Here is a 13,695-nt window from a genome sequence, read left to right as displayed (position 1 = left end):
AGGGCCGGTACCTTAAGGGCGATGGATTGCTCCACGTGCCCGTCTGTTGGTAGAAACAAAAGCCACGTTCGAGAGAAAGCCATCGACGACAGTCAGTGTCGGTGAAGATAAGAATGACCAGCTTTCGATATATTCTCATCATCTTCCCCAGTGCGATTGCGATCTTCAACGCCCTATGCGGTGTATTTCGATAACCCTTGATTCTATTCTAGTCTCACGAGCATCAACGAAGACCAGGGCGAGGTGACGGAGTACAATGTGTCATATGATTTACCCCCACCAGAAGATGTTGTTGCAAAAGCACCTCATTCGGATTCTCTGGAATGTGGTCTAACGACAGCGAAAAGTTCTTCTTTCGCATCGTTCAGGTTCTCTGATTAGGTTCAAAGAAGCCAATGGAAGTACCATGTGCAGCAGCTCTCCTTCCCGCACCATCCAGCACAGCGATACTCTACACACGGCCATACACATGTATCAGTCATAGACGACGATTCTCGCGCTTGAACAGCTTCGGGGTTAGCGTACGATCTCGTAGATATAAAATTGTGCGTCTTCCATTCAATATATCTTCCAAATCTTTTTCTCAATAATTCGAAACACCAAAATGGATTCTGAGCTAGGACATGTCTTTCCCTGGCTGAGCGCTTCAAAAACTTCCACTTTTTCCAAAATTCATACATGTCCGTCCGATGTCTCGCCAGTTTCGAAAAGTCGACGTCTTCTATGGCCATGGGCGGTCTCGAGTATTTTGTGACTCATGTTCTACTACGGCAGAACGCTGTATCCTCCAAACCAAAGTCGCATATTTCCCCTCCCATGTCTTTCCCTGGCTGAGTACATCCGCAGCCCTGGCTTCAAAACAAGATATGTTGGCCGCTATCCATGGCCGTCTGTAAATGCGTGCAAAATCGAAAACATGACTCGCTCTCGCTCGTCTTGCGACATATATAAACCTGCCGATTGGGCGCATAGCCCTCATCGATACTTACTTCTCCTCCATTCACCAAAACAAAGATCCGGGTTCATCATGTCTGCCTTCTCCAAAAAGGTGAGCACGAACGACAAATGTCTGTGCTTTCAAGAGACTTTGAAGCAAAGCAAATGTCGCTTCTTCCTCCAAAAAAGGGACTCTAGAAACACATGGGTCGCTCGCAACATCACGCGACATACGTCGATACTCTGCGTCGGAAAGCATTGCTTCTTATCAACACACACTTCGCACTTTACCAAAAGTTAGATGCTCTCAACCCATGTTGGTGCCCGCAGAAAAGCTATACGATTACCAGGATGTCCTCCCCTCTTTCCAAAACATATCAAGTCGAACATCCATGGATCGCCTTCCGCTCTCTCGATACATATAAATACGCCGGGGCTTGCGGACTACTCCTCCTTATCACCACTCGTTGCTTCGGTTCATCAAAAGTAATAGTCCAGCTCGCCATGTCTGCGCCTTTACAAAAGGAACAACGGATTGTTACATGTTCTCCGCTCTTCCAAACCCTTTGGAGAGGTTTATCATGAACTCCTCCTCTGCACCTCGAGCGGTATAAAACCACTTCTCCGGCACTCTTCTTCCTTCCTCAACACACATTCCGTCTTTCTTCAAAAGATCGTGAGACATCGGAACATGTTTGCAGTTCCTGAAACATGCGTCATGCTCGATCATGTCCTCTGCTCTTCTGGAAAAGGGTAGTACCCATAACCATGGACTGCTGGTCTAGTTCCACAATCGTTATAAAGCTGAGGTTTCAACACCCTGCCTTCTTCCTCAACACACACGCCGTGTCTTATTAAAAATACAAGAAGATAGAAGCATGTGTGCGGACTTTCAAAATCACTCACCCCATATGTCATGTTCTTCGTTTTTCTGAAGTCGCCGCAGGTGCATACAATGTGTCGGTCGGTCGGTTCCTTGCTACGCCGACATTCTTCGTTCTCGATTACCAAAATACAGACCTTACCTATATTTGTCTGTGTCGCTAAGGATTTCTGAATTGCATGGGATCACTCTCTTCTTCAAAGAGCCTTTCGTGCCCTCGATGCAGCGCTCTTGTGGCTATGTTGAACCTCTATATAAAGCCACGATCCCGCACGAGATCTTCTTCTTCAACACATCTCTTTGTGCATTACCAAAATAAATGCAAAACCGAGAAATGTTTGTGTTTCCAAAGTCGCCTCACTCTTATGGGATAATTCTCTTTTCCAAAAGTTCGATCTGCAAGGCCATGACGGCGCTTTCCTAGCTCTGCTGTCGATATAAAGCGACGGTCGCGAACCTTTCTTCATCCTTCAATAAAGCACGCTCTTATTACCGAATACAGAGACGAACTGTTGCATGTCTACTTCTCTAAACTTAACAAAGTCAGCCAATATGTTCCTGTCTCACAAAAGAAAGACGCAACTGTGAATGTGGTGCTCTCCTGGCTGTGCTTTCGATGTAAAGCTACGACATTCATGGTTGTTTCCTTTTCCAACATAGCATACTCTATTTACCAAAACCGAACATCGCTACGTTCATGCCTGTGGTTTCGAAATGCTGAAACAAATCAACGATGTTTCTTCCTTCCAAAAATACGTACAGCCGCGTATGCGGTGTTCTCCACGCTCCACTGTCGATATAAAGCTATCATCCAGCTTCTTGTCGTACTCATCAACGGCGGTTTCGTCGATTACCACAGGTTCGAAATGGCCATGCTTGCGCTGCTCAAAATGACCAATCATCATGTCTGTGTTCCTTTCTCCGAGAAGCATAGATGTCACGCCTCTATGTGCAAGGCGCCGCTGCCCTTGGGAACCATATAAAGTCACCACCTTTGACTTTGCTTCCTTCTCAAACATTGCTGTGTTCATTGACCAAAAACACACATCCCGATACCTATGTCTGCGCTCCTAAAATCATCCGAAACAAAGGCATGTTCTTCTCTCTTTCGAAACCCATCAGTGCGGACCTTTATGCACAAGGCGCCTCTAGCCTCGCGACATAGATCAAACTCACTCCTAGCACATTGCTTCCTTAATTACCAGTACCAGCAACTTTTCTTTTACCAAAACTTCTCTAGGAAGTTGCCATGTTTGCGCTCCCGAAAAATCTAGTCTTCGTATCTTCCTTCCTCTAGCTAGCCAAACGTAAGAGCGAACGTATTTATGCAGCTCTCCTGATTTTAAGATCTAAATCGATCTGGAACGTGTGAATAACTTCCTCCCCCAACAATGCCACCTTTACATACCGAAAATTCAGCAGTTATGTAGCATGTCTGCCCAGTTACAAAATTGCGTACGCACATTTGATGCCCTTGGCTTTTTTCTGGGACTTTTATGTCTGTATGACCTGTTTATTGCGCGAAGAAATGAGAGATATGAAGTATGTCTGCGCCGTCCAAAACGAAGATATGTACTGCCGATGTTTCTGCTTTCGCCGCGGGCTAGTTGATGCAAGCCCGTCTTGTCATGTAAAAATCACAATCGACTTCATCATGTCGTCGTCTTCACAAAAAGAACCTCGATTGGGCCCATGTGCTTCGGCTTCCTGCGACTTTGTTGTCATGACTACAACCCTTCATTTACCAAAATGCATATCGAGCTGCTGTATGTGTGTGCCTTTGCAAAGACTATGCCGCCACCTTTATGCTTCTGTCTCCTCCCGGAGCACTGAAGCTTCCATTATACGGCTTCATCCACCAGTAGTCGTCCGACCGGCGCCTAATACGCCGACTCCGGAAGGGCTTAGCAATATCCTTCACGAACACCGACTTTGCTTGCGAAATTACTCGTCTCTCAACCAGCCACGCTCTTTTCTGTTCTTTCAAAACGAGCTTCGTCGCCGCTATGATCTCTGCGTCTTCCAAAAGACTTAGGGAAACAACATGTGTTCCTGCCTTCTTCCTCGGCGTTTGTATCACGGCTCTGCATTCCTCAACAAAGACAGCGCAAAAGGACTCATGCGCGCGCTCCGAAAAAACGAAATTCTACGTGCCATGCTGTCCTCTCCTTCTTTGGCCACTATGCCTCTACTACATGTTTGACATACAAAACAAGATACGTAACGCCAATGCGCCTGCTCGGGGCAAGGCTATAAAGACACCACTCTCCTGTTCCTCCTCTGAGATTTTAACACTCACTTGGTTGATCTTACACACCAAAACATAAGGAAGACGCACCCATGTTTGTGCTTTTGCAAACACGCAGATGAACCCGAAATGTTCCTTCTCTCTTCCCCCAAATTCACCTAATATTGCCGCGTCTTCGATATCACAATTACCCAAAAGATGAACTTGTTCTGTTGATGATTTTGCTCTCAGAAACCTGCAGTTATACGACTTATGCTTCTTTCTCAAGTCGGAAACTACAGTTATTGTGCTCATATTCTCGGGCTCGCAAAAAGCTTCCAAGGTCTCATGCAACATGTGCATGAACGTTTCTCCCAGAGTTGAAAGCCTAGTTTGAAAGACCTTCTGTTGGTTTCAAAACAGGAGAAATTTGTGTATCATGGATAAGCTCTCGGGCTGGGTTTTTAGGTGTATATATACCAGACACTTCTCGACTTCATTCATTATTACTCTACATTATACCTTTACCAGAAGACATTCCCGAAAAGACTGTCCAGCCTCCTATGGCTGTTCCTCTCCTTCCAAATTGCCCAGTGGTACCTTGCCATGAAAAAAATCCCAAACGCTAAGCGTCAAGCATCATGAGAAAGGCCAGCCTGGCACCGACACTTCCATAAAACTCGGCGAAGTACTCGGCAAACATGAGTAAAAAAGCACACAATTACTTCCCATGGTCGTTGAGGCGGCCTCAACAGTGTATATAGACTACGACCGCCGAACTTGTCCTTCTCTCTCAAACATCTACTTCCTTCAGCTTTGTCCAAAACGCCGGCTTCGCAAAGATATGGCTGCGGTTTTCTTCCGAAAAAGGCATTCCAGGATGCTATGCGCGTCCATAAAGCCGAACGAAAACGACGTCATGAACAAGTCCGACCTTTCCCTGGAACATACGGAACACCAGGGTGACCGATGCATGAACGAAACCCAAAGTTGACTATGACTATGCCATGAGTACTCGTGCGTTCGTCGCTGCTGGCGTATAAGAACCACGGCCTTCTGCTACCCAACCTTCCTCTTTCCTGCGCTCTATCACCCCTTAGCATATCTGAAACATGCATCCCCTATCTCCATGGCTGTCTTCTGTTGTCCGAAACAGTTTCTTGAGACCGGGATGACGAGAACCTGGAAGTTCCCGGTCTAAAAGAGAAGATCGATCCATTTTATGTTGCTGGGAACTCCAAAAAAGATACACAGAGGTACGGCACGTTGAAGTCGTGTTACTTGGCTTACATGGGCACTTGGTGTTCTTCCCGTCCTCGCTTGCGTATATCAATCACACCTTGCACCCTCTCTTCCTTCTACCAGATATTCCTTGACGGGTAACAAAAACGACATACTCCAAATCGCATGGTTGTTCTCTGTTCTCCCAAAAAGGGCACGACATCTTGATATGTCGAGAAACGGAAAAGAGGAGGTTTCTCCTTTATGATGAAGAGAGAGACCTTTCCGATGATTGACCCGGGAATCACCATGTCAAAATGATAATGTTTCAAGAAGCTATACCCCTCGGTTTACATGTGCCCGCCGTTGGTTTTCTGCCAACGCCTTATAAAGCGGGAGCTGCAAAACTCCTTCTTCCCTACGCTTCTCCCAGCTACATTCGAAGATGGCGAGCTCACTCAAATGTCTGCTTTCTGCTTTCCAAAAATTCTTTAGCGCCTCCTCATGACAAGAATCGGAAAGCTGCGTCTGCCGTACATATGAGCGGACCGAGCAGTGGCCTATCAGCTCGAAAGCTGCGACCCGATGACAATATACAAGAAAACAGAACTGAAGAATGGGATGAGCACGGTGAGAGTCTTCGCTGTACGCGCATATAAACCCCTCGTTACTATCTTATCACTTCCTCTCTACACTCCTTCTCACGAGATACCGAAAACCAAAGATTGAGAAGCTCCCGTACATGGCCGCTTTCTCCCTTCCTGCCTGCTAGCTACCAGTGTCATGGCAGTCATTGAAATCAGAGTACGATCCAATTATGAGTGAGACTGACGTCTTGCTCAAAGTCTGAAAAAACCTGCCTGCATTGTGATGTACAGAAAAGAATCGTGACCTTCGCTATGGCTTCACACGCCTTGTGTATATAAATCACAGCTTTCGACTTCTCTTCCGCTCCATACTTCTCCTTCACAGATTTCAAAACGGCGAGTGGTTCGGATCATGTTGGCTCTTTCGCCTTCTCCCTATCCAAAAGAACAATGACTGCCCTGGACATGTCGAGCGACGAAAGAAGAGGGGACCAAACACATGAGCTGGAGATCTCTGTCGGCTCAGAATCTAGAAAGGAGCAATGATGGATCTAATTTCTTGAAGCCGACACTGCCTATAGTGATGGTGCTACGCATCCCGTGTATAAAACGTCAGTTCCTGGCTTCTCTTCTCCTCTACACTTCTTCTTTCTATCATCCAAAATATGAGATATCAGAGAAATGTCTGTTCTCTTCTCTCCAAAAAGGCATGGTGCCAAGTATATGATCAGAACCAAAGCACGGAGAAGTTGATTACACGAACAAGAACGCCCTCTCGCTTGCAAATCCAAAAGCCGAAAGGCTGGATTCTATGTGGAGAGTCTGACTTTATTTGCGGGGATGGATATGGCGCTGTCCGTGTATAAAACGCAAGATCTACGACGGTTCTTGTTCTTCTCAGAAACATTCGCAATTCTCACTGCGTTATTCCAAAACTTATACCGGGGCATGCTATGGTTGTGTCTTCCCCTTCCAAAAAGTCGCTCCATCTCACCATGACCGAACCTCAAAACCAGCGGAAGATCGGTCCATGAGCGAGACCGAGCATCCGGTCGACAGAATTCACCGATCCAAAATCCCTAATCCAATCCATGATGTGCTGAAACGACTGTCAAAGTCTACCTATGTGTGTCCAAGGGCTTCGAGCTCTCTGTGTATATACACACTATTCTGAAGCTTGACTTCCTCTTTCCACAACTTTCTGTACTTCTCCGATCGGAACACCAAATCTGGCATATTCTGCGCTATGGTTGCGTTGTTCCTCTCCCAAAGACAGCAAAGCAGGGCGCCATGATCGGCATCCGAAACATAACCATGAGAGCCGAATGCATGAGGTGGGTGACTGGTACTAAATTACCGAAATGAGTGGTTCGACCAGGAATGTGCGAACCAAAAGTGAAGATAGAGCTGGCCATGAGCACTGAGCAGTGACACCCCTGTCGCGTATATAAACTCTGTTGTTCGGCCTGCCTTTCTCGTTACATCTGTCAGCACTTCATCTATTGATATACCAAAACATGGATATATACACTTGATGGCTATGCTTGTCTTCTAAACTGGCGTGTAAAGACATTATGATCGGCACACAAAGCACAATTGCCGTCTTGCATGAGTGAGATCGCCTCCTACTTCTCAACATCTCAAAACGCCCACCTTTTTGGCTATGTGGGAGCAAAAATGACTTCTCTCATTTCCATGAGCACTGAGTTGGTCCGCGCTGAGCATGCATATAAAGTCCGCTGTTGGCGCGTCCTCTTCACTACACCTATCCTTACCTTCTTCTTGAGCTTACCAAAACGTAGAGAAGTACGAGCGATGGCTGTGCCAGTCTTTCAAAATTCAATCACATGAACACATGCTTGACACCATATAAGTATATGCGGCTCTGGCATGAGAAAGACCGTCCTCTCGCTTCTGTTTCCGAGACGCTCAACTCCGAAAGGCAGTATGGTATTCCGCGATGCGGACGACGTGGGTCTCCAGCTGATGTATATAAATACCTTCGGCGGCTCGTCTTCTTCTCGCATATTTCATACTTCTTTCTCTGTACACTCAAAAGAAGAATCAATCGTGGTATGGGTGTGCGCCTCTTTCCCCTCTTTCAAAAACGAATAGTAGTCGATGATATGATCAGCATTAAAACACGGCACTGAGAATGTCATGGGGGAGACCGACCCCTCGCGCCGATCCACCAAAAAGAATGGATATTAGTATACATGCACATCAAACACGCCACATGATCTCTCTATAAGCACCGCGTGGGCTCTGGGCGGGTGTATATAAGCATCTATTGCGACTCTTCTTCTTCTCTCTCATTCCACACTTCTTCCTACGGGACTCCAAAAGCGGGACAGCCTTGCTTCATGCCTGTTCTCTCCTCTTCTTCTTTCCAAAAACCGGTTAGCTCCTGGACAATGACCACTTGGGCAACCTTCGAAAAAAATGCGCGCTTTCAAGATATGAGAGCGCCGCTGTCTCTGTCGCAATACCGTACCATACACCCCCATATCTGTTCTTCCCGACTTTGCTCCATTAGAACCATAAAAGCTCTCGAAACACTCACTATGGTTGCTCCTCCGCGCTCCTCCCAACAAACCTCCAAAAAAGGCGGACATGTTTTCCATGGCTTGTTGCTCTTCCAAAAGTCTCATCGACGCAGCAATCATTTGCTCCGAAAACATGACTTGCAAGATCGATGAGATGGCCAGCTTCTCTTCTCTTACTCCCCACCTTCGAAAAATTCATGTCTTCTTCTGCCCCACTCAGATCGAGTATAAATATACATGTTGATGCCATATGCTCGTCTCTCTTCCGCGCATCTCTGACTATATCCGCAAAAATCATGCAGCCCATCCTGTATGACTGTTTCTCTGCTCTCTCCCAAAAAATCCTGTTCATTTCCGTTCCATGACTGAGCCGCGAAAGCGGTCGAGTATTTGGCAATGAAAAGGCTGCTGTCGTCTACTGGTATCCTCATGTCCAAAAAGTCGCTGTTTTGCAGTAGGCTGATGTTCTAAAAGTCCATCAAAATGCTGAGATAACACTTAGATGTCCGCTCCTCCTCCGCACTGCTCGAAGTTCAAACTAAAAAAACGAGACAAGAAAGATAGGAATGGGTGCGTCTCCTCTTCCTCCAAAAAACACGGAATTCCGGTGTGATGACCAGCACTCAAGTGTCCTCACCTTCGCCAAATGAAAGTCCTCCCGTCACCTTCTTCCCAATTCTTAACCTTCCAGATTCGAAAACGAGCAGAGTGACACATGAGAAGAACGACTGAAAATCAGTGATGTTGCATGATGTGTCCTTCCCTCGACGGGCCAACTTCACATTACCTCAAATCTATCAAAGTCAGTCTTTAGTCTGCTCAACCACGCCATGCCAGCCTAGTACGAAACAACTCTCATGGTTTTCACAGTAAGCTTGGGTTTCCCCAGTTTCAAAATCGAAATGCCAGAGGCGATGAAAGAGGCTGGAAATGGATGTGTATGGAGGATAGTATATTTGTTTGCTGTCCTGCTACTGCATCTCTCTATACCCCGCTGCAGGCCGCCGGTCCAAGCTAAGCTCGTGGAGCTGCGTAGATAGCGCCATGTAGTTTGGCCTTGGAGTGAGGCTGTGTACATGAATGTGGGGCGGGGAGCGTCGGGGGTGCATGGTTGCTCGGCCCCTCCCGGTGTGCTCGAAGCTTGTGTGTATGTCGGTCCTTCGTTCATTTGTTCGGCCGGTTGCCATGTGAAGACCGCAGAGCTTTTTTGTGGGTTGCTTGCGTGGAGACGTTCTCGTGTGTGCGCCTGAGGGGTGGCCGTGGTTCAGGGTGCTATAGCTATATTATCTGAACACACTTGGCGGCCTTCCTAGACCCTTGATGCGCCGTGTGCCATCACTTTCTACCCGGGGCTGCTCTTGCTATTGTTAGTCCAATCAAAGTATCGTGTTCATACTGGCAGTACCGCTGTGATAAAGGCCTCCAACCCCCGCTCAAACAGCTCGTTCGCAACGCCAATGCCACCAGGGTGCTCCGTCGGCGCAAGCGGGTTCTTGACCACGTATTCCACATAGAGATTCGCCCAGATCTGGTGCAAGTACTGTCTCAGGTTGATAACCTTTGTATCCGTGAGCATGACAAACTTCATGCGCGTAGGCGTCTCGTAGTAATGTAGCTTGTACTCGCCGGTGCGATACGAAAGGAACGTGTCGTCGGCGCCACCCAGCTTGGTGACGAGGTTACGGAGGGAGAAGACGAGGCCAAAGACGAGCTTCTCGTCGTCGGAATGCGACATGCCTTTGCGGACGGCAGCGACCACGTCGCCATTGCTCGCGATGGAGGCGCCAGACGGCGGGCGGGCGGCAGCTTTGGACGAGGACGAGGTTGGGCGGGCGGGCGTCCAGCGGCGCGAGTAGATGCACTCGGCTGCACGTGCGGTCAGCGCGTGTACAAAGCGGTGATCGCAACTTCACATGACGACTTACTGTGCCGATCGAAGATGTAGAAGCTGTAGAGGACCATTGCGGGAGTATGACGTCGTGGAGGATGCGACAATGGGGCGAGGTTATTGGTATGCGTGGTGTTATGCTTGTGGTGTTGGAGATAGGGAAGCGGGTGTGGTGACCGTGCCAATTGAGCGTCGCGATATGGCGGCCAAGGTAGGAGCGTGTTTAATGAGGAGTGTATACGCAATTCACTAGCCGAGTGGGTAACTCGAGAGAGCCTAGACGGTGGGGACAGCGTGCGCCAAGTGCGGTGGGTGGATGGGGGTGATGTGATTGCCCGTCAACGGGTGAGGCTGAAAGAAATGTCAGGAAAGGCCCCCTCTCTGCTGCATCGCTCCCCTCCTAGTCGGGCCCCGTAGCAAAAGACATCCTGGGCTGTCGGAACGTCGTAGTCCAGCGCCCCGAACTTCCCCATATTATTTCTCCCTAGCCGTCTCCTAGGCCCGTGTCCATCTTATCAACTACGTACTTAGCATCTGCCGTGCCCTCGACTGCGAGGTAGTTATGTCACACCCGCCCACGCCCTCGTCCACACCTCCACCCAAGCGCCCATCCGAGTCCGACCTGCGCATCTACACATCGCAACCCTCCCTAGAAGTCCCAGCTGTCAGCGAGGCCGGACGACCGCCCCCCGTCAAGTTTATGTGCGTGTTGCCCGGGGATATGCCATGGCTACCCCGCGGAGGTGCTGGTCCTGGCCGGAGCTGATGCTAGACAAGGTCAACACCCGCATACCAGAGCCCGTTACGACACCACAAGCGCGCCGCTTCCTCAACGAGACGTGTGAAGGTGCGACCCACTGAATGAAGAAGCTGCGACCCTGAGCCACCTCTAACAGCACAGGAAACATTCAATGCGCGCTCCGAGTACAGCAACAGCGAAGATGACGGCAGCGCCCAACACCGCATCAACCAGTACCTAGTGAAGCAGGAGATTGGCCGCGGCTCCTTTGGCGCCGTCCATCTCGCTGTCGACCAGTATGGCCAAGAATATGTGAGGATACCAGCTCTCTCGACATGATTACCACCGGAAAGAGAAGGCACCACCCGGGCGCATGCCCCCAACAAGACGATGCGGGTTCCCTCGAGGTACAGGCATTGGCTCTCGCTGACGCATCAACGCGCAGGCTGTTAAGGAATTCTCCAAATCTCGACTGCGGAAACGCGCCCAGTCCAATCTCCTGCGCCGACCGACCGCTGCGAAACGAATGCGCGCGCTCCCTGCTGGCATAGGCTTCAATTCACCGCTGCACCGGCATTCGGTTACCGAAGAGAACAATGCTTTCGAGCTGATCAAGGAAGAGATTGCCATCATGAAGAAGCTACACCACCCGAACCTCGTCACGTTGATCGAGGTGCTAGACGACCCAGAGGAGGACTCGCTGTACATGGTTATGGAGATGTGCAAGAAAGGCGTCGTCATGCAAGTTGGTCTTGAGGAGCGCGCCGATCCCTACAGCGAAGAGCAGTGTCGGTGTTGGTTCAGAGACATGATACTGGGTCTCGAGTACCGTACGTGAGGTCAGGTCATTCGCTCGACAATGCTAATACGTGCCAGTTCACGCTCAGGGTATTATCCATCGAGACATCAAGCCCGACAACTGCCTTATCACCGAAGAGGACGTGCTGAAGATTGTCGATTTTGGCGTATCCGAAATGTTCGACAAGGAAGGCGAGATGAAGACGGCCAAGTCAGCGGGCTCGCCAGCGTTCATGCCGCCGGAGCTGTGCGTTGCCAAACATGGCCATGTCTCTGGAAGGGCCGCCGACATATGGTCCATGGGCTGCACACTATACTGCCTTCTCTTCGGCCGTATACCATTCGAAAAGCACGGTATGATCGAGCTTTACCAATCAATACGGATGGACCCATTGGAATTTGAGACCGAATGCAATCCCGAGCTCAAGGATCTTCTGATCAGGCTCATGGACAAAGACCCCAAGAAGAGGATAACCATGGAAGAGATCAGAGTGAGTTGACTGCCCAACTCTATCGCGCAAGACTGACTTTCCAGGAACACCCGTGGGTCACGCGACAAGGGACGGACCCTTTATTAGCCAAGTCGGAGAACGTCGCCATCATTATTGATCCGCCTACCGATGAGGAAGTCAATGCTGCCATCACTGGCAACATGGGTCACTTGGTAACAGTGGTAGGTGCACGTCTTCCCTATCGCATGCGAAAGCATTGGTATCAAAGTATCGTAGCCATTCTTGAGCTAACAACTGCATAGGTACGGGCAGTGAAGCGGTTCAAGCAGCTGCTCTTCAGACGGCGACCAGACCGCATAGAAAGTATACTGGGCAGTGCCTCGCGAATCGTTCAGCCGCCCATGTCCATGCGACCATCAGCACTACGCAAATCAAAATCACAAGACACACACGACCGCCGACCCGTTGAGAGCGCCCTCTCCTCCGAGGGTGTACACCATCAGATCAAAATCGACGAAAAGGGCCAGAGACTTCCCCATAACATGGACGACATGGCATACACCAAACCTGGTCTCCGACCTGAGGTAGCAGGGAAGCGTTCAGCCAGCAAGGGATCTACTTCTAACAGTCCCACGACGCCGACGGCTCCAGGTCTCAGTGAAGCCACGATCATCCACGAGAACATGTCAATCCGGCCAGCGCCCATACATTCCATCTCAACTCCCGGTGGCCTCGCCCCTTCATCATCAGCGCCAACTACACCTCTCGGCAAAGGCCACGCGCACAACCCACTGGAAGATACACTGTTCCTCAACATCGGCACAGGCGAAGACTTCCTCCCCGAACCCGAAGACGGATGCATCGTCTCCGAATCCCCCTCCAACGTCGACATCAACGTCTACGAGACCGCCTACGAAGAAGAAGTCCAACGCATCATCGCCCAACGTCGCGAACAGTTCGCCGCCGCCGCCTCCGCCGCCGCCCGCCGTCCTACTCTCTATCTCACCCGCCGCGTCGAAAATGTAAAGTCCATTCGCGACAGCGACGCGATTTTCGACGAAGGCCAGGACTTGCGTCAGAATATCAAAGTCAGCCTCAAGTCTTTCGTTACCAAGACTAAAGAGGATATCGAAGCGAGGGGTGAATTGCAGAAGATCCAAGATGGCAAAGAGGGCAAGCTTAGTAGGACCATGCGCAATGTACGCGAGGCTAAGCGTCTCGTGGAGGAGGCGAGGGAGCGAGTCAAGACTGAGGAGAGGGACCGCGAGAGGGAAAGGAGTAGGAGCGCGACGCCTGTGCTACGGACTAATAGTTCGGCTAGTGTGCTTAGTCGGAGTGGGACGCCTGTGGGGAGTTGAGTGTTGGTGTGAATGTGAAGGAGAGAGATGACGAGTGTACTTGTGGGGGATGTGCGTGTT

The 13,695-nt window shown here is 49.6% G+C and overlaps 2 protein-coding genes across 2 annotated transcripts; one reads left to right on the top strand and one right to left on the bottom strand.

Moving 5' to 3' along the window:
- Positions 1 to 9,790: 9,790 nt before the first annotated feature.
- Positions 9,791 to 10,362, bottom strand: J4E93_008435 (uncharacterized protein; the record flags this gene model as incomplete). Its single annotated transcript, XM_049346334.1, has 2 exons — positions 9,791 to 10,266; positions 10,326 to 10,362. 2 exons carry the CDS (start codon positions 10,360 to 10,362, stop codon positions 9,791 to 9,793), a joined length of 513 nt encoding a protein of 170 aa, XP_049196735.1.
- Positions 10,363 to 11,417: 1,055 nt separating this feature from the next.
- J4E93_008434 (uncharacterized protein) lies at positions 11,418 to 13,635 on the top strand (the record flags this gene model as incomplete). The annotated part of the gene is made up of 5 exons (XM_049346333.1): positions 11,418 to 11,423; positions 11,473 to 11,857; positions 11,904 to 12,316; positions 12,361 to 12,498; positions 12,580 to 13,635. 5 exons carry the CDS (start codon positions 11,418 to 11,420, stop codon positions 13,633 to 13,635), a joined length of 1,998 nt encoding a protein of 665 aa, XP_049196734.1.
- Positions 13,636 to 13,695: the final 60 nt, after the last annotated feature.

Source organism: Alternaria ventricosa, assembly GCF_023758065.1.
Source record: "Alternaria ventricosa strain BMP 2768 chromosome Unknown scaffold_16, whole genome shotgun sequence".
In the NCBI taxonomy this organism is placed as follows: Eukaryota; Fungi; Ascomycota; class Dothideomycetes; order Pleosporales; family Pleosporaceae; genus Alternaria; species Alternaria ventricosa.
The sequence above is the reverse complement of the archived record's forward strand: the minus strand, read 5'-3'. Positions and strand labels throughout refer to the sequence as shown.